At 42.0% G+C, this 21984-nt stretch overlaps 1 protein-coding gene across 1 annotated transcript in view; it reads right to left on the bottom strand.

The window, feature by feature from the left end:
• Nucleotides 1-21984, bottom strand: part of LRMDA (leucine rich melanocyte differentiation associated) — a 1445047-nt gene that overhangs the window by 4279 nt on the left and 1418784 nt on the right. The window contains exon 7 of the mRNA XM_040436084.1: nucleotides 2438-2580. Coding sequence (XP_040292018.1) covers nucleotides 2501-2580 — 80 coding nt within the window. The 3' untranslated portion in view covers nucleotides 2438-2500. The remainder of the gene's footprint in view (nucleotides 1-2437; nucleotides 2581-21984) is intronic.

The following is a 21984-nucleotide window of genomic DNA, read 5'->3' as shown; positions in this document are numbered from 1 at the left end:
AACACCGATCCCAAACCTGAACTTCAGTGAAGAAGTCCGGGTTCGGGTCTGGGTACCACAGTCAGTTTTTTATCACGTGTGTGCAAAACACATTGCACCCGCGTGATAAAAACGTCGGAACGTGATAGCAGTCAAAACTGACTGCAATTGAGAACCTACTCGCACGATTTTCCCTGATCGCAGACGCAACGCATCCGGAGCTAATCCGGACACGTCTGCATGGGGCCTAAAATAGCTGTTTTGGTACTGTTTATATTTTTTGTTATTTACAACGAACATCTGACAGGTTAGATCATGTGGTATTTTTATAGAGCAGGTTGTCATGGATGCGACAATGCCAAATAGGACTACTTTTTTGGGTTGTTTGCTTCAGTTTTACATAATAAAGCATTTTTGAAGTGTCCACATTCTGAAAGCTGTAGTTTTTTTTTTTTTTTTTTTGGGCGACTGTCTTGTGTAGGGGCTCTTTTTTTTTAGGGATGAGATGACAGTTTGATTTTAGGGTGTATATGACTTTTTGATCGCTTGCTATTACACTTTTTGTGATGTAAGGTGACAAAAAATTGCTTTTTTGACACAGTTTATTTTATTTTTTTACGGTGTTCACCTGAGGGGTTAGGTCATGTGATATTTTTATAGAGCAGGTTCTTGCGGACGCGTCGATACCTAATATGTGTACTTTTTTATCTATTTATGTAACACGGAAGACGCACGTGTGCCTTCCGCAATTTGCGGAACGAAACAGGTGGCCAAATGTAGAAATACATATTCTTGTCCACAAAACGGACAAGAATAGGACATGTTATATTTTTTTGCGGGGCCACGGAACGGAGCAACTGATGCGGACAACACACGGAGTGCTGTCTGCATCTTTTGCGGCCCCATTGAAGTGAATGGGTCCACACCCGAGCCGCAAAAACTGTCTTTCGCATGCGGACCAGTACAACGATCGTGTGCATGAGGCCTAAGTTTTACACAATGATATCATTTTTGAAACAAAAAAAAATTATATTTTTGTGTCTCCATAGTCTGAGAGCCATAGTTTTTTTCAGTTTTGGGCGATTGTCTTAGGTAGGGTATCATTTTTGCGGGATGAGATGATGGTTTGATTGGCACTATTTTGGGGTGCATATGACTTTTTGATTGCTTGCTATTACACTTTTTGTGATGTAAGGTGACAAAAAATAGCTTTTTTGACACAGTTTTTATTTTTTATTTTTTTATGGTGTTTACCTGAGGGGTTAGGTCATGTTAGGTCATATGATTAGGTATACGGATGCGGTGATACCTAATTTGTCTACTTAAATTTTTTTTCCTATTTTTTACAATTTTTTTAACTTTATTTTGGGAAAAGGACACTTTTTTTTTTTACTTGAAACTGAATTTTTTTGTAAAGCTTTATTTTTTTTACTTTTTTTGACACTTTTTTTTTGTCCCACTCTGGGACTTCAACTTTTGGGGGTCTGATCCTCTTTACTTCTGTATTGTGATGCATTGACTGTAAGTGTATTACCACTGTAATACGCTTACAGCCTGCTTGCCATGTACTGCGCTGGTCCTTAAGTCACGGACATCTGTGGTCCCTTTACGGGTTAAAGACCGAGGCTATATAATTATATAGTATATAACTGTCTCTATATACAGGACATCTTATCTTTGCCTCCCTGCATTGACAATAGCAAGTGCTTATTGCTCGCTGTCATGTCTTTCCCAGTGGCTGCTTAGTTACTCAGCGCGTAGGGATACAACAGGATCACTCACTGTCAGCGCTGGCCATGCTGATCAGTGAGAAATAGCAGAGAGATAAATATATATTTAATATACACACTTTCATATGCAGTATGTAATGGAGCAATGAGGGCAGCAGCCCATCAGCTCCCAGCCAGTACTGCACAGTACTATACTAGGAAGACCGATGTGCCTTAGTAACACTCATCCCTTAGTGACCACGCAAATTTTTAAAAAATTGCATTCCAAGAGCTATAACTTTTATGTTTTTTGCATCAATGTACTTGTATGAGGTCTTATTTTTTGCAGGACAAGTTATAGTTTTTAATGCACCATTTTAAGTACATTTAATGATTGATTAAAGCAAGCTGTTTAGCTAAAACCCCCTTTGTTTATGTCAGCAAAAAGGTGTATTAGTAGTCACTAAGGAGTTAAGAGAGCGCTGCTAAGGGACATTTTTGGGCAAGCTTTCCACTATACGTGTACAATTTCTGTAAATAAAGTATATTAGAAAAATGTTCCCTATCTCTTTTCCTATACATTAGCAAAAAAAAAAAAAAATGACAGTTATACTTTAAGTAGTGAGTTTAGTAAAATAAAGGGATAAGCAAAAGTATATTCTCTCTTAAAAAGTAGATTTTATTTTCTGTTACACATAAGGAAAATTAGAACTTATAGTTCTGATTTTACAATCTCAAGTTGAGATCACCAGCCGGTGAATCCACAGTGGTCGCTGGTAGCAGAAGTAGGAAGATTTGCACTTTTACTTTGGTCAGAGCTGGTCATCACGAATGAATCTGTTGCCTTCTGAATGCTTTCCATAGTAAATATAGCGGCATTTCCCTGCAACCCCTGAAACATAAAAATAAAGAGCAGTTATGGTCACGTTGTATCTAATTGTGATCATATAAACATATTAATTTTATTTCTCAAAGTACTTTGGAAACCTACATCTGGTGTGTCTTCTATAAGCATTAACCCATTCAGTACCGAGCCGTTTTTCACCTTAAGAACCAGGCCATATTTTAGAAATCTGACACGTATCACTTTATGTAATAATAACTTTGGAACACTTTTACATATCCAAGCCATTCTGAGACTGTTTTCTTGTGACACTTTGTACTTCATGACAGTGGTAAATTTGAGTTGATATAAATCAACTCTATTTATAATAAAAATCCTAAAAATCCTAAATTTACAGAAAATGTTAAAAAAAAAATCTATTTTTTCTTACAATTTTAAAAATTTTGAATTTATCTGCTTTTAAGGCAGATAGTGATACCTCATAAAATAGTTATTACTTTACATTTCCCATATGCCTACTTCATGTTGGCATCATTTTCTAAATGTAATTTTATTTTTAGGATGTTAGGCTTAGAATTTTAGAAGCAATCCTTACAATGTTTAGAAAATTTCCAAAACCCAATTTTTAAGGATCAGTTCAGTTATGAAGTCACTTTGTGGGGCTTACATAGTAGGAGTAGGTTGTTACAGATGCAGCGATACCAAATTTGTATTTTTTTTTTATTATTTCGGTTTTACACAATAAAAGCATTTTTTTTAAAATGTTTTTGTGTCTCCATTTTCTGAAAGGCATTTTTTTGGGGGGGGCGATTGTCTTATATAGGGGCTCATTGTTTGAAGAATGAGGTGACAACTTGATTGGTACTATTTTCAGGTACATATGACTTTTTTGATCACTTTTCATAAAATTTTTTGGGGAACTGAGGTGAGCAAAATTACATTTCCATCATAGTTTTTCTTTTCTTTTTTTATGACATTCACCGTGTGGGAAAAGTAACATGATCCTTTTATATATCAGGTCTTTACAGATGCGGTAATACCATTTTTAACCAATTATAAATGTGCAGATATAGAAAAAAGTTTGATTTTTTTTAAATGAAATTTCAATAAATTGAATTTTTTTACATTTTTCTGTACCCAGATTCATTTCATTCTTGAAGATCCAGTGGGTCTGATGTCTCTACAATACACTGCAAAAGTCTATTGCAGGGTATTGACACTAAGCCTGATCAGGGTCTTGCAACCTGTTAGGCTTAGGGTATGTGGCAAGCTTGGATGCCTTTGAAAGGTTACCTGTTGCCATAGTACAATGGCCCAATGGGAGAGGGAGGGAGCTCTGTTAACACCTTCCACACAGCGGTCTCTACAGAACACGGGATGGAAGGGGTTAAATGGCAACACTGATTACAGCAGAGTGTCAGCTGTATGTTATAGTGGACGCTCGCTGCTCAGCCATTCTGAAAGTGCTGCCGTCGGCGAACCTGACAATTGTGCCAGACCACATTGGAGACCCGATCGGGCACATTGGGGGCTGTAGGGCCCCGATATGGGATCAATGGGGCCTGCAGGGTGTTCTCTGTATATTTTATCAGATTCTGATTTCCACAGTCCCCCACACTCAACCTAATAACACACTGAGCTATTATGGCCTATATGGCCACTTACTTTAGAGACAAGATTGGCAGTATCCGGCAGGAAATTATCTCCCAGTGCCCAAATAATTCCAATCCTCCTCCCTCCAATTCCTCCACATGCTCTCTCTCCTCTTTTGACCCTATAACAGAGGAAGAAGTTTCCAGGCTTCTCTCTTCTTCTCGACCCATGACCTGTAGCAGTGATCCCATACCATCACACCTCCTCCAGTCCCTCTTCCCGGCTGTCATCACTCACCTAACTACAATTGCTAACCTCTCTCTCTCTTCTGGTATCTTTACCTCATCTTTCAAACACTCTATTATAACCCCACTACTAAAGAAACCATCTCTTGACCCGACCTGTGCTGCTAACTACCAAACTGTTTCTAACCTCCCCTTCATTTCTAAACTCCTTGAACGTCTTGTCTACTCTCACTTAATAAGCTATCTCTCTGCAAACTCTCTTCTTGACCCTTTACTATCTGCCTTTCGCCCTCTTTACTCGACAGAAACTGCCCTTACTAAAATGTTGTCACGGCTGAGGATGGGGAAAACCCTCAGCCGTGCGGTATCAGGAGATGTAAGGTCGCAACTTGACCAGTACCACAGAATTAGTGAGCAGGTCACCTCCTAGAGCTTCCCTAATCTGACCCTGACTCCTAGCTGCATGAGCCGCCCTTGAAGGTAGGAGGGCTCATGCTCAGGAACCTTGGATCCCTTCTGACCCTCCGTCGATCCCTGTACTAGGAGCTGGGTAGACAGCCCGTTCCTCCTGGACACGGAGTAACAGGAGTCTAAAATGGCCAAGCTATAAAGAAAGGGGAACATAAACAGACATATGGCAATGGCAGGTAAGTGCAACTAGAACCACACTTACCTGCCACAGACACACAACCTGGAACCCACGAGCAAGTGCTGCTGTCCACAAACAACACAAAGGACACCGCACACACAGACATCACACGGGAACCCAGGAAACCATATTCTGCAATAAATAAAGACCAAACAAACATCTTCTAAACACCATACATAAACCTATGACCACAAGGGTGGCCCCCACTGGCATATGGAATACACAGGAGGCTGCTCCAGCTAACCATGGCTGAAGTACCCCTCAGACAAGTGATATACACTGAGGCTTTATAGGCCCAAGTGGCCACACCCACACAGACACACCCAGTGCACACACACACTAGGAAGGAGGTTAACCCTTCCAACACCAGGCAAGGGAAGACGGACTCTTAAAGGGGAATACACACATAAACAAACACACTTCACCTGTTGCCGCGGGCAACGGCATGCATGGCAATCATGTCCTGGGGATCAGCCATAGGGCTGAGACACTGCCACCACATGCACACAACACCACACGTTGCCACGGGCAACCAAGTGAAGGAAAGTGTCACAAAACAAACCACTGGCCGTGACAAATGTCTAACGATCTCCTAACAGCAAAAAGAAATGTTAACTATTCTCTACTGATTCTGCTGGATCTCTCTGCAGCGTTTCATATCATAAACCATAAACTCATTCTCACCATGCTCTACTCAATTGGCCTTAAGGACACTGCTCTCTCTTGGTTCTCTTCCTATCTCTTTGGCCGCTCCTTTAGTGTATCATTCTCTGGCTCAACTTCTTCTCCTCTTGATGTTGGCATTCCTCAGGGCTCAGTACTAGGTCCTCTACTCTTCTCTCTCTATACAGCCCCCATCGGATAGACTATCATTAGATTTGGCTTTCGATACCACCTCTATGCTGATGACACCCAACTATACACTTCATCCCCTGACATCACCCCTGCTTTACTCCAAAACACCAGTAATTGGCAGCTGTCTCTAATATCATGTCTTCTCTGTATCTAAAACTGAACCTCTCAAAAACTGAACTTCTTGTCTTTCCCCCCATCTACTAACTCACCTAAACTTGATATTTAAATTTTGGTCTGCAGCACTATCATAACTCCTGTGAAACATGCCCGCTGTCTTGGGGCCACATTTGACTCTGATCTTTCCGTTGTTCCCCATATTCAATCACTTACATGCTCTTGTCGTCTCCACCTCAAGAATATCGCCAGAATACGACCTTTTCTTATAGTGGAAACCACAAAAACATTGTTGTTGCCTTGATTCATTCTCGTCTTGACTACTGCAACGTATTACTAACTGGTCTCCCTCTCACTAAACTCTCCCCCCTTCAGTCTGTTCTAAATGCTGCAGCCAGGCTCATCTATCCATCCATCCGCTACACTGATGCTACTAGTCTGTGCCAGTCACTTCACTGGATGCCCATCCACCACAGAATACAGTTCAAACTTCTCACCCTCACCCACAAAGCTCTCCACAGTGCTGCACCTCCATACATCTCCTCCCTTATCTCCATCTACCACCCTACTCATGCTCTCCGTTCTGTTAGCGACCTAAGATTAATAACCTCCATAATTCGTACCTCTCACTCCCGTCTTCAAGACTTTTCTCAAGCTGCACCTACTCTCTGAAATACTCTGCCCCGGAATATTAGGTCAATTCACAACTTCTCCACCTTTAAACGTGCCTTAAAAACACATCTTTTCAGGCAGGCTTATCAAGCTACCTAAAATGACTTTCCACGGACTAAACCTCCCCCCCCCACCAACTCCTCTGGCCTAAACTCGATCCTCTAGTAGTCCCAAACCCGAAGCAGATCGGCCAGCACCACTCCTGTTAGTTCAATAATGGCTCAAATCCTACTTATCACAATCAACTACCTTATGTGTCACCCCCAATTCCTCATAGAATTTAAGCTCTTGCGAGCAGGGCCCTGACTCCTAGGGTTTCAGTTGCATATTAGCCAGTTACGGTTGTTTTGTAGATGAAACCTATGAATTTGTAAAGTGCTGCGGAATATGGTGGCGCTATATAAATACATTTTTTTATTATTATTATTATTATTATTATTATTATTAGGGAATGTGAGAACAGGTTGTAATTTGTAGTATACAAGAAGAAAAAAATTGTTCCACCACCAGGAGCAAAACAGTAACAATTCAGTTACCTGACAAGAATCTGCATAACTAATCAAAAGACCCAACACCCTGACAGCCATTATAGTTAATTATAATTCTGTACATGTGGACATGCATTCCACTTCACCTGACTCCTTTATTACCAGCGTTTAAGTTGTTTACAGATTTATTTCCTGTAGTGGTGCCCAACTATTTTTCATCTGAGGGCCGCACTAGACATGATATAAATTTCGGGGGCCAGAACCAGATAGCTTTGCCAGAAAGAAAATGCAAACACTGTGAGGGCGCACGTGCGAGCATTACTAAACTACATAATACGTAGGCCTAGTGGGGTGATAGGAGGAGGGGGGAGCAGAGTCACCGGGGACCAGTCACATGAGTCCACGGCTCCTTACCTCTCCAGTGGCCCTGTCATGTTTCCCAAGGTTCTCAGGCAGCACACCCCACTCTCCTTACAACAGCCACCCCTGGAGCCGGCCCCTCATCCTTCCAGTTCCCGCCGGATTCCCCTGCTGCAGGACCCGTATCGCTCTGGCGCTCCCCTAAAATAACAAAGCTCCTTGTAGTAAGGAGCTTTGCTATTGGTTATTTCAGGCACAGGCAGCATCGCTGTGCTGCCTGTGCCGTTCACAGTGCTCACTGCACTGATGAATGTGGCGGAAAAGTCTAAGGCGTATTGGTATGCCTTAGACTTTTTCCAGGGATTTGCACGGGCCGCATGACACAGGTTGGGCATCACTGCTCTAGACTCCTTATAAATGATTATTTTTTATTCTTAGTTTCTTTTCTTAGTATTTTCTTCTAGTGACTCTGTTACCAAGGTCCATTTAAAGGGGTTCTGCACTTTATTTAAACTGATGATCTATCCTCTGGATAGATCATCAACATCTGATCGACGGGGGGTCCGACACCAGGGACCCCCGCCGATCAGCTGTTTGAGAAGGCAGCGGCGCTCCAGCAGCGCCGTGGCCTTCTCACTGTTTACCGCCGGCACAGTGACATCATGACTAGTCTCAACTTGCCTGGGCGGGGCTAAGCTCCATTCAAGTGAACAGAGCTTAGCCCTGCACAGGCAAGTTGATACTGGTCGTGACGTCATTGGGCTGGCGGTAAACAGTGAGAAGGCCGCGGCGCTGCTGGAACGCCCCTGCCTTCTCAAACAGCTGATCAGATGTTGATGATCTATCCAGAGGATAGATCATCAGTTTAAACAAAGTGCAGAACACCTTTAAGGACTGAAACATCAGAAATAAAGTCATTCTAGAGCGAATGCTACTGTGTTATTGTACTATATTATATGTAGGATTTGAAATAAAGATATTTTATTTGCATCATACCTAAGAGAGTGCAATGGTATCTTGCTACAATTGATTGTGGAACATATCCATTCCACTTTGTACCTCACTACCGAGTGCAACCCAATACTACTCCACAGTCATCTTCATGCTGAAAGGAATGAAAGAAGATGAAAACTTTGATGATGTCATGACGGAGAGGGGCCAGAATCAGACAGAGAATACTGTGGTGTAAGTGTAGAGAACGGTGATCTTTTAATAAAGATAATAGTGTGAGTGTGTGTGTGTCTGTGTGTGTGTGAGAAAGAGACATGTATATGTAGCAGAGCTGTGTTTTTTTGTGTATAGCAGTGCTGTTTGTGTATATATGACAGCTGTGTACTAAAACTGTGTTTAGAATGGGGTATATGCAGCTGCGCTGTGTATGTCAACTGTGTAGCAGAGTTGTGTTTGTCAAGTTTTTATGCAGTGCTGTGTGTATATGTTATTGACCTTGACCCATGCACTTAAACCACCAGGGAATGTCTAAAGCCTCATGCAGACGTCCGTGAACATGGTCCGTGAGATACCGGACTGGCATTGCAGGAGCGCACAGCGTCATTGGTTGCCATGACGCCGTGCGCTCCTGCAATGCCAGTCCAGTATCTCACGGACCGTGTTCACGGACGTCTGCATGAGGCTTAATAAGTAGAAAATATTTTTTCTAATTTTCTGTTGTCCAAACCTGGGACGAGTTCGGAATACATACAGTTGTGTTCAAAATAATAGCAGTGTGTTTAAAAAAGTGAATAAAGCTCAAAATCCTTCTAATAGCTTTTATTTCCATACACACAAATGCATTGGGAACACTACACATTCTATTCCAAATCATAACATGAAGAAAAATAAATCAAATTTGTGTTGTTCCTCTAAAAAAATTTAAGAATAGTGAATATAGCAGTGTTTGTATTCTTCTTTACATACTCAAACATTCATTATATAAACTGAAAAATGTTTGAAGATTTTGCTTTCCTTTGAATCACTTAACTAATATTTAGTTGTATAACTACTGTTTCTGAGAACTGCTGTACATCTGTGTTGCATGGAGTCAACCAACTTCTGGCACCTGTGAACAGGTATTCCAGCCCAGGATGATTGGACTACATTCCACAGTTCTTCTCTATTTCTTGGTTTTGCCTCAGAAACTGCATTTTTGATGTCACCCCTCAAGTTTTCTATCGGATTAAGATCTGGGGATTGGGCTGGCCACTCCATAACGTCAATCTTGTTGGTCTGGAACCAAGATGTTGGACGTTTACTGGTGTGTTTTTTGTTGTTGTCTTGTTGGAACACCCATTTCAAGGGCATTTTCTCTTCAATATGACCTCTTCAAGTATTCTGATGTATTCAAACTGATCCATGATCCCTTATATGCGATAAATATGCCCAACACCTTAGTATGAGAAACATCCCCATATCATGATGCTTGCGCCAACATGCTTCACTGTCTTCACACTGTACTGTGGCTTGAATTCAGTGTTTGGGGGTCATCTGACAAACTGTCTCCGGCCACTAGACCCAAAAAGAACAATCTTACTTTCATCAGTCCACAAAATGTCTCTTTAGACCAGTCAATATGCTCTTTGGCAAATTGTAACCTCTTCAGCACATGTCTTTTTTTTCAACAGTGGGACTTTGCGAGGGCTTCTTGAAAATAGCTTGGCTTCACATAGGTGTCTTCTAATTGTAACAGTACTCACAGGTAACTTTAGACTTTCTTTGATCTTCCTGGAGCTGATTGTTGGCCGAGTCCTTGCCATTTTGGCTATTCTTCTATCCATTCGAATGGTAGTTTTTCGCTTTCTTCCACGTCATTCAGGTTTTGGTTGCCATTTTAAAGCATTTGAAATCATTTTAGCTGAGCAGCCTATCATTTTCTGCACTTCTTTATAGGTTTTCCCCTCTCCAATCAACTTTTTAATCAAGGTACGCTGTTCTTCTGAACAATGTATGGAACCGACCCATTTTCCTCAGAATTTCAGAGAGAAATGCAATGTAACCAGCATGTACAACATTTACTGCCTTCCTTCCTTAAATAAGGGCAATAATTGCCACCTGTTTTTCAAAGAATGAATGACCTCACTCATTGAACTCCACACTGTGATTAAATTACAGAGAATCAGCAGCATGCATGTCATGACTGTTGGGTCTGTTGGATTTATATTACTCTACTACACCTGCTAGTAAATGATTTGATATGTAGAAATATAATTTCTACCAAAAACAGTGATTGACCAGGTTAGTAATGTCTGACTGCTATTATTTTGAACACAACTGTATGTGGGCCAATAAAGGGGGACTTGACACATAATTTATACTGTAGCGGACACTGTGACCCACACTCATCAGCCAGGGGGAGGGCGTTGAGGGAGAATGATGCCACGCCACCCATTTACCAGTGTAGCAGAGATTGGCTCCTGCTACACTCATGGTCAGCAACCACATCAAAGGGCTGTATAGGAATTTACAGCATGATGTGGGCAGTACCAACCGGGGGGGGGGGGGGGGGGGGGGTTCTCACTGGCTTCTGTGCGCAGCGGCTCCTGCTGCATACAGCACCCACATCTAAGCGGTGTACAGAAATGTACGGCATGATATGGGCACTAGCAAACACAAGGGGGTCCATAGGGGCAAGGGGGAGGGTGTATTCCACCACTGTCAGATGAACAACAACACAACATATTCCACCGCTTCATTATTTATTCAACAAAAATACAACCAAAATGGAAAAGCCATGAATGAAAAACTAAGTACACCATATAAATTAATAATTAGTAATCATTTTCTGTATGACTTTATAAGTCTCTCACATTGTTCTGGAGGAGTTTTGGCCTGCTTTCCTATACAACAATGCTTTTATTCTTTGAGGTTGGTCGGCATTCATGTATTCACAGCTGATATGCTGTCTTTGGTTTTCATAAAACATGGCAATGTGCATTATGGCCATACTTTGGTCTATCCAAAGAACATTGTTCAAGAAATCTTGTGGTTTGCTCATATGCCACTTTGCAAACTTAAAGGGGTTGTCTCACTTCAGTAAGTGCCATTTATCATGTAGAGAAAGTTAATACAAGCCACTTACTAATGTATTGTTATTGTCCATATTGCTTCCTTTGCTGGCTGGATTCATTTTTCTATCATATTATACACTGCTCGTTTCCATGGTTACAGACCACCCTGCAATCCATCAGTAGTGGTCGTGCTTGCACACTACAGGAATAAATGTCGGCCTCTCTGGTGGCTGGGACCATGGGAGCTCAAATAGGCTGGTGATTTTTCCCAAATTGTGCAAACACGACCACCACTGATGGATTGCAGGGTGGTCTGTAACCATGGAAACGAGCAGTGTATAATGTGGTAGAAAAATGAATCTAGCCAGCAAAGGAAACAATATAGATAATAACAATATATTAGTAAGTGGCTTGTATTAACTTTCTCTACATGATAAATGCCACTTACTGAAGTGAGACAACCCCTTTAAGTCATGCTGTCATGTTCTTTTTAGAAAGAAGAGGCTTTCTCTTGGCAACCATTCCACAAGCCATACTACAGTCTATTTCTAATTGCACAGTCATGAACTTGAACATTTAACGTGCTACCTGAGGCCTGTAGAGTCTTAGATGTAGGTATGCAATTTATCTGAACATTGCACATCGGATCTTTGGGTTAATTAGCTGGGACGTCCACTTCTGGTAAGACTGCCAACTGTTGAATGTTTTACACTTTTGAATAATCTTTCTCATTGTAAAATGATGGACTTCAAATTGTTTGGAAATGGCCTCATAACACGTCCTAGATTGATGGACAGCAACAATTGCTTCTCTATGATCAGTGATGATGTCTTTCCTTCTTCGCATTGTATTAACACATGCCTGAATGCTCCATACTAGCAAAATTTGATATTTGATTAGCACCCTCTAAATTCCTATGGAAGCAGTAATGCCTCATTCACACATCAGTGTTTTGGTCAGCAATTCAGTGATTCTGAGCCAGAACCAGGTGCGGCTCTAATCACAGAACAGGAGCAGATCTTTCCCTTATACCTTATGTCTGTGGAGGCTCCAATCCTGGTTTTGGCTCACAATCACTGACCAAAACACTGACGTGTGAATAAGGCTTATTGCACACGACAGTATATTTTCACGGTCCGCAAAACGGGGTCCCGTTTTTCCGTGATCCGTGACCGTTTTTTCGTCCGTGGGTCTTCCTTGATTTTTGGAGGATCCTCGGACATTGGTGTCCGCCTGGCCGTGCGGAGCCAAACGGATCCGTCCTGAATTACAATGCAAGTCAATAGGGACGGATCCGTTTGACGTTGACACAATATGGTGCCATTTCAAATGGATCCGTCCCCATTGACTTTCAATGTAAAGTCTGGAGTCCCTTTTATACCATCAGATCGGAGTTTTCTCCAATCCGATGGTATATTTTAACTTGAAGCGTCCCCATCACCATGGGAACGCCTCTATGTTAGAATATACTGTCGGATATGAGTTAGATCGTGAAACCTCATTTCCGACAGTATATTCTAACACAGAGGCGTTCCCATGGTGATGGAGACGCTTCTAGTTAGAATATACTACAAACTGTGTACATGACTGCCCGATCTCTTACAGGGGGCCGTGATCAGCACAATTAACCCCTCAGGTGCCGCACCTGAAGGGGTTAATTGTACTATCATATCCCCCTGTAAGAGATCAGGGCTCCCAGGCAGCAGGGGGCAGACCCCCCCCCCCCCCTCCCCAGTTTGAATATCATTGGTGGCCAGTGCGGCCCCCCCCCCCTTCCTCCCTCTATTGTAATAATTCGTTGGTGGCACAGTGTGCGCCCCCCCCCCCTTCCTCCCTCTATTGTAATAATTCGTTGGTGGCACAGTGTGCGTCCCCCCCCCTTCCTCCCTCTATTGTAATAAATCGTTGGTGGCACAGTGTGCGCCCCCCCCCTTCCTCCCTCTATTGTAATAATTTGTTGGTGGCACAGTGTGCGCCCCCCCCCCCTTCCTCCCTTCCTCCCTCTATTGTAATAAATCGTTGGTGGCACAGTGTGCGCCCCCCATCGGCCCCCCCTCCCTCTATAGCATTAACAACATTGGTGGCCAGTGTGCGGCCTCCAATCTCCCCCCCCCCCCCCCCCCCCGATCATTGGTGGCAGCGGGTTACTAGCAATAGTACAATAGTAAAAGATTCATACTTACCTGGGAGATGCGATGTTCGTGTCCGGTCGGGAGCTCCTCCTACTAGTAAGTGACAGTTCATTTAGCAATGCGCCGCACAGACCCTGTCACTTACCAGTAGGTGGAGCTCCCGGCCGGACACGAACATCGCAGCAGCAGCCAGCAGCAGGTAAGTATGAATCTTCTATTGTACTATTGCTAAGTAACCATGGCAACAAGGACTGTAGTAGCGTCCTGGTTGCCATGGTTACCGATCGGAGCCCCAGCGATTAAACTGGGACTCCGATCGGAACTCCGCTGCCACCAATGATGGGGGAAGAGGGGGGGGAGATGGGAGGCCGCACACTGGCCACCAATGTTGTTAATGCTATAGAGGGAGGGGGGGCCGATGGGGGGCGCACACTGTGCCACCAACGATTTATTAGAATAGAGGGAGGAAGGGGGGGGGCGCACACTGTGCCACCAACGATTTATTATGATAGAGGGAGGGGGGAGGGCGCACACTGTGCCACCAACGAATAATTACAATAGAGGGGGGGGGGGGGGGCCGCACTGGCCACCAACCTATTATTACAATAGAGGGGGGGGGGGCCGCACTGGCCACCAACCTATTATTACAATAGAGGGGGGGGGGGCCGCACTGGCCACCAATGATATTCAAACTGGGGAGGGGGGGAGGGTCTGCCCCCTGCTGCCTGGCAGCCCTGATCTCTTACAGGGGGATATGATAGTACAATTAACCCATTCAGGTGCCGCACCTGAAGGGGTTAATTGTGCTGATCACGGCCCCCTGTAAGAGATCGGGTGCTGCCAGGCAGCAGGGGGCAGTCTTGTACACAGTTTGTAGTGTATTCTAACTAGAAGCGTCCCCATCACCATGGGAACGCTTCTGTGTTAGAATATACTGTCGGTTCTGAGTTTTCACAAAGTGAAAACTCAGCTATGAAAAAGCTTTTATGCAGACGGATCTTCGGATCCGTCTGTATAAAAAGTAACCTACGGCCACGGATCACGGACACGGATGCAATCTTGTGTGCATCCGTGTTCTTTCACGGACCCATTGACTTGAATGGGTCCGTGAACCGTTGGCCGTGAAAAAAATAGGACAGGTCATATTTTTTTCACGGCCAGGAAACACGGATCTCGGATGCGGCTGCAAAACGGTGCATTTTCCGTTTTTTCCACGGACCCATTGAAAGTCATGGGGTCCGCGAAAAAAAACGGAAAACGGCACAACGGCCACGGGTGCACACAACGGTCGTGTGAAAGAGGCCTAAGGCTTAAGGATGTACTTTTCACACAGAGCTTCTGCATTTTGGCCTAGTTTTTGTTAAATAATGACATTAGTGTTGAGTGAATTGAAGTATGCGAAGTGGACTTCAATATGAATTTCAGGAATAATTTGATTTGTCACAAAGCCAAATTTACTCGCACTTTATGGTAATGAACACATTTTTCCTAAAATGGTAGCTGAAAGTAAAAAAAAATTATACTCACCTCATCCACTTGATTGCAGCGAGGCCGTACAAACCCATCTTCATTGCAGTTGGCCACAGGAACTGCGGCAAGCGCAACGACCTCACTACGTGATCACGCTGGGCGTGCACTTTATTTTAAAGCATTAATTAACCCCTGAGCAGCTGAATGTGAGTCACAAATGCTGCGATCAGCACTGAAGTTAAATAACGGGGATGATGCAATCGCAGCTCCATGCACTGGAAAGCAATTTCTGACGAAGTAATTCGCAACAAATTTAATTTTTCTAAACTTCACTATCTCTAAATGACACAATGCAACAAGTACAACCTAGTCTATGAGTAAAGATGGTTCTTCTTCATCCAAAACACATAAGCATCACTGCTATCTAACCCCAGATGTTTTTAAGTGTGTGAGAAGGAAGATTGATGGTGTTTTAAATGAGTTTTGGAGACCTTGAATTTAATGGAATGTACAGAAAAAACCAACAGTGGTTGTCTAGGCCTTTAGTCTAAAGCTGATCAACAGACTACTTCAACCAAAACGCTCATAAAGTGTGTATTAGACAGGCATATCAGCAAACGATTGTCGGGAGAGAAGTGTTCCTTCCTGGCAATCGCTTTCTAGCTAGCAGAGGAGACCGCTGCAATTACATGCAGTGATTTCCCCCGCAGCATGGGGAGGAGCGATCGCTATGCCATTGCTCATCCCCATACTGTTTAGTGATTTGCCGGCAGCAGATCTCTATTAGACAGCACGATCTGCCGTCGGCAAGAGCTGATTTTTAAGCATGCTACTACTAATCTGTATGGCCACCTTTGGCAATGTGGCTGCTAATGTATGGGAACATGTGGTTAAGCTTACTCATATTTGGAGCTGGAGTGGAATACATAGCACAGCACCAAAGTTGTAACTTTTGGTCAGCTCTGGGGATTGGGAAGAAAAGAAAACTACTTGCTTCTGTTCTGGTATGTTTTTATGGATGATGCATTACCTATTACCCAATTGTACATGATATGACAAAGCCACAAGGTACCCATGAGCTGCCAAACAGCATCCTGCATGCAGGCCTACTGTAAGCATTTATAGAGATCTGTGGTTTGAATCGGGTTCAATTACAAAAAGATATGATACAAATAAGCCACCATGTATTTATCATAGGCCTGTCTCAGTTGCAGCAGTACTACCCTCTAAATACAAACATAACAATAACAATTATTTTCAAAATTAGAATAACAGAAGCATGGAACTGCATATCAAAAAGAGTTAAGAAGAGAAAAGCATTGATCGACTTTGAATAAAGGAAGACTACACAGAGCCACCCTGCAAGTTACATTTTAGCTATAATCGGAGAAGACACTGTCAAAAATATAGACAGGATAGGAACTGTGCACTGTGACAGAAAGCAGAACATCTGACAAAGATACTGGTGCCAGTATTCACTTGCACCAATCACATCCCTAACAAGAGGTGACAATGCTTGCCAGCCCTTGCGTCTTGAAGTTCTCTCATCACAACTCTCTCAGACTCTCCTCGATACAAATATCTTCATTACAGACAATGGTGCTGGGAGGATGCTGTGCGGGAGAATTGCTAACAGATGAATTTAGTTTAAATCAAGCTGTGCAAATGGAACATCAACTGTACCCGATGCACTTGTCAGCGAGACTCACTTAATTAGGAATAAAAACAAGTACTATAGTGGCTGGATTATGAGCAATTCATAGGGGTTAAAACTGGATAGTCTATAGTTGATACCCCTCATCGAAGAAATACTGTCTACATCTAATTATATATTTTATTCATTTATATCACACTTACATATACTGCAGCAAAGTACAGAGATTGCCAGCACTCATATATCAGTCCCTTTTACATTAGGGCACACAATCAAAATTCTGAGTGAATCTATCTGTATGTTTTTGGAGTGTGAGAAAAAACTGGATCACCTAGAAACCCAGGCAAACATGGGGAGAACAGGCAAACTCCAAATGTATCTGTATGTACTGTACAGTGCTGGGAAGATTTCCTTACATAGAATAAATATTCCACAGCTCTCTAGAGACCCTTCAATACCACACATTTTTTAAACCATCAGAACTTTTTGAAACACCTAGAATTAGTGAGTATTATTAATGTTGAAATAATATAGAGAAACACTAACGTAGGCTGTATGCTTGTTCTTGCCACTTGATAAATAACATTGTCTAGTTATGGTCATTGTACTGGGATGAGGCCTTCTGCCATGGTTGGTACAGAGCATTACAGTACTTTTAAGTTTATTATCACTATTATTATTATTTGTTTTATTTTATCAATTTGTACCACAGGAGATCAGAAAAAGATGTTTAGGGAACAATTTAACAGTACTGTTATATGAAAAAAACCAATGATAGTGAGACAGTTGTCACAATCAGGGCTTTGCTTTGTCTCGCATGTACTTTAAGTTGATTGCATGGTCACTGGAACCAAAAGAGGTATACAGAAATTATGGGGGAGATTTATCAAAACTGGTGTCATAGCAACCAATCAGATTCCACTTTTTATTTTTCAGTGCTCCTTTGGAAAATGAAAAGATGGAATCTGATTGGTTGCTACAAGCAACTAAGCCCGTTTTCCTTTACACCATGTTTGCTAAATCTCCCCCATAGAGTGCAAAAATTCTGACAGCCAGGTACTTAAATGTGTTTTTATGTTGTTGCAGAGTGAATATAGTAGTGGTTGTTAATGGGTTAAACAGCATTTGCAAATTTTCTGAATTTCAAAAGATTACTTCTATCAGCTATATTTCAAATTCCTGTTGATGTATTGTTACCAAAGGCAATGCATTGTGGGAAGCTCAGGTGACAGTCACACTGAGATGCACTAGGTCACATGCTTGACAATGGAGATAAACCGCTGTTTCTAAAGGCAACCAACAGACCTGTCAACACCGCTATGCATCAACCGGACATGAAATAAACAGCATTGAAAGCAGCCCCTGGACTTTTCAGGTAGCAAAATGTTCCATGTAAACATAATATTCTGTATGCTATAAAAATCCTAATGCTTAATTGAAGGAATGAAATCTATGCAAAAGCAAAATAACACATTTCCTTTAGGGTTCGATTAGCTGATATTTGTTGCATTGCCCTTGAAGGCAGAGTTTACCATGTGGCTTGAATGAACAGGCCTCAGGTATATGCCAGTCAGTTCTTATTGAAGTGGATTAGAAGGGGGGCTTTGAAACCTTAGTGACTGGAGGTGGTGTGAAAGATGTAAGTGTGAGCTAGCTGTCACCTAGCATTAAATTCTCATAAGCTGTTTGCCCAATCTTAGGATAGATGGCAGACTAGGCAGGAGGGGGAGCAGAATCTCTAAGATACCGACACTTACCATAAGAATGAATTGTGGGTTTTATGATATGTTAAAGGATTACTACACTGCTAAGTTAAAATGTTTCTGTCTCAGAGCTAAATGTATGGCATTTTTGGTATCAGGCAGTACAAGAAGACGATGCTGCTATGGCATCCCATTTACTTATTCTAAAGTCCAGATAATCTCTTTCTATTTTCCCAGGCCTATCCTCACTGTGAAAATACCAACAGCAACAAGAGAAGCAGTGCATGAGAAATCAATGATGACATGACATGAATGAAGTGGGGTGAGGTGTGGAGGAAGAGATCTCGGGGGACACGTCACACACACCACAGGTCACACAATTACATTGATGTGGACATATAAACAAAAGATAAGTTGTTACCAGCAGAGTCTAGCAGGGATATGAAATGGAGTCAAGCAATTACACAGCTGGAGAGAAAAAAATGTCTTTGTACCACGCCTGAGGATGAGACCTGAGTAATGTCAAAAGCTTACAATTTTGTCATCATCTTTTCAGTTAGCCATTAAAAGTTATCAACCACTAAGGAATCTCATTTTTACAGCTGGAGAGCAGAATATGTGAAACAACAGATAAGCAAACCCTCCAAGTGCTAAAAAGGTCACCAAAATGTGATGGACCAGCCTGTAAATTAAACATCTGTGCCCGTATTGCGGACCGCAAACAGAGGGTCCGCAATACACAGACACCAGCCGTGCGCACTCTGCACTGCGGATGCGAACCCATCCGCAAGATACGGCAAAAGATAGGACATGTCCTATCTTCTGTGGAGCAGAGGCGAAGATCAGAAGCCCTTGGAAACGCTCGGAAGCACTTCTACAGGCTATTGGGGTCTCTGCACCGGAAAAAATTAGGACATGTCCTATCTTTTGCCGTATCTTGTGGGTTGCAGACCTATTCCAGTTAATACGGGATTCCGCAATACGGGATTCACATGGCCAGATCCTGTGCATTGCAGACTGCTATTTGCAGTCCGAAGCACGGGCACCGCAACCATATAGTCATGTGAATGAGCCCTTAAATTTTTCAATGCTAGAGCAAGTAGCTAAAGTTGTGCTGGACCTATAAATAGGAAAATACAAGCACTTAGGCTAGGGCTACATAGCCGCATGTGTCATGCGACAAAAAAGGGTACAGCTACATGGTAAAATGTATCACGTGACTTCTTGTTGATGAAATGTTGCGCCACTTTTTTTGTGATGACAGCCAATGGTGTGCCAATGTGACATGCTGCAACTGCGACAGTCACAAAAAAATCAGATGGATGGGTTTTTGCGTTGCAGTCGCAGCATGACGCATTGCGACATGCACTACATACAGTATATTTTATTTGCAGTTATATGCATATACCGTATGTACAGTACATCATATTAAATTTCCAACATCAAGTTCCTCCACTTTTCTTTGTTCTTGTGGGTACTAAAAGGTATTAGTAATCAGGGAAAACCTTATAGAACGTCAAACATTGACTTATAGAAGAGCTACCTTCCAACTGGTGGCACTAGAAGCACAACTACAACAGCTAATTTGCAACCTCTATATTTGCACATGGCACATCTGATTCCCCTGTTTATGGTAAAGAAACTGAGGTTCTGGCAGCTGAAGCCTGTGACCACCACTAATCATATTAGTTGTATAGCAGTTGTATTATCATGGTTATGAGATTATGGGAAAACAATATGATTTATAACAATAAGCATTGCAGTGAATGTCCTATACATTTTTCTATACTAATTTGTCCTATCACAACCCACTAGGCCGCAATGTCTGTTTTGCCTGTAATATACAAATTATTTTCACAGTAAAGATCTAATAAACACAATACAAAAATTATGGTACTTACTGACTACAGATGCAAACCAACTGTATGTGTTATCTCTGACATATCCTAAGACATGTCTGCACAAATGTAAAATGCACGAAAGAACATCTCATTCCCTGACCCTATCTGCTTTTCTGCTGCTTTCAAGATGTAATGTGACCTTAAATTCAGTCTACTTACTATTCATGTATTCCTGACTCAGGGACTATTAACCTGATTGCACTTAACGTGAATAGGGAAGAGCACTATTAGGTGCAGAGTGACATAAAGGCCTGTCGGATTGCTTTTAGTGATCAGGTTACTAGTAGTGATTTATGATTTAACTCTTCCATAGCAGATGCCTAAATACAGGTTGAAAACATAACTCCGCTAAGTATAATGTCTTTGATGTATCCTGCTTTTGAAAGTTTTTAGTCCTTAGGCTACATGCACACAACCGTATGTGTTTTGCGGATCCTAAAAAAAAAACGGATGACATTTGTATGCAATCCGTTGTTTTTTTTGCGGATCAATTGTAACAATGCCTAAGACAGACAAGAATAGGACATGTTCTATTTTTTGGGCGGGGCTAGGGAACGGACATACTGATGTGGACAGCACACTATCCACAAAAAAAACGGAACAGACACGGAAATAAGATACGTTCGTGTGCATGAGGCCTTATCATAAAATTAATAATAAGAATTTTAAATCTATTTTAACACAAATAGGAACTTGGTATAATCTTCAAAATTCACTTTGTCATTCAGATGACAACAATGCAAATTTGTACGCAGTGAAATTGCGTGCATATAAAATCTGCAGCATTTATAGTAACAACAAAGTGTAGCAAAATAAATGAGATTTTTTATAAAATTAATAACTTTAAAAAAAAAATTCAAATTGGTATCTGTGTAATCATACTGACCAGCAAAATAATGTTAATATGTAACTATTTCTTTCACAGTGTATGAAAAATAAAATAAATAGCAGAAAATAGCTATACTGGTACCCCAGAGGCTGCTCGAATGCAACACGGTATACCAATCCATCAAAATCTGTGCTGCAAAAGCCAAAAGTTAGTCTTTCATTGAACCCTGCAGTGTACCCAAACAGCAGTTTATATTCACATGTATGGCATTTCTGCACCCAGTAGAACCTGTCTAACAATTCAAAGGACATGGTGTGTCTCAGATGGCACAAGCTAGGCATATCATACTGGGCACAGAAATGCCATATCTGTGGCAGGGTCTCCACAAATTTTGCAGAGTCTCTGCAAATGTGATGTAGCACCCGAAAACCATCCCAGCAAACTCCACTCTCCAAAAGCCAAATGGCGCTCCTTCCCTTCCATGCACTGTGGTGTGCCTATACAGCAGTTTATGACCACATATGGGGTGTTGCTGTATTCAAGATAAAATGGGTAACAAATTGTGGTAGGATTTTCCTCTGTTGCCCCTGTAAAAATGACAAATTTGGGGCTAAAGCAACAGCTTATTAGAAAAATGTATTATTATTTTTTTTATTTTCACGGCCAAGTCTTTCTAAATTCTATGAAGTGCCCGTTAGCCCAAAGTGCTCACTGCACCCTTTTAACAAAATTACTTGAGGGGTGTAGTTCCACTGTAAGAATACCACAGGGTCTTTTCAAATG

The sequence above is a fragment of the Bufo bufo genome, chromosome 6, assembly GCF_905171765.1.
Source record: "Bufo bufo chromosome 6, aBufBuf1.1, whole genome shotgun sequence".
Taxonomy (NCBI): domain Eukaryota; kingdom Metazoa; phylum Chordata; class Amphibia; order Anura; family Bufonidae; genus Bufo; species Bufo bufo.
Note: the sequence above shows the minus strand (reverse complement) of the source record. Positions and strands in the feature narration are given on the sequence as shown.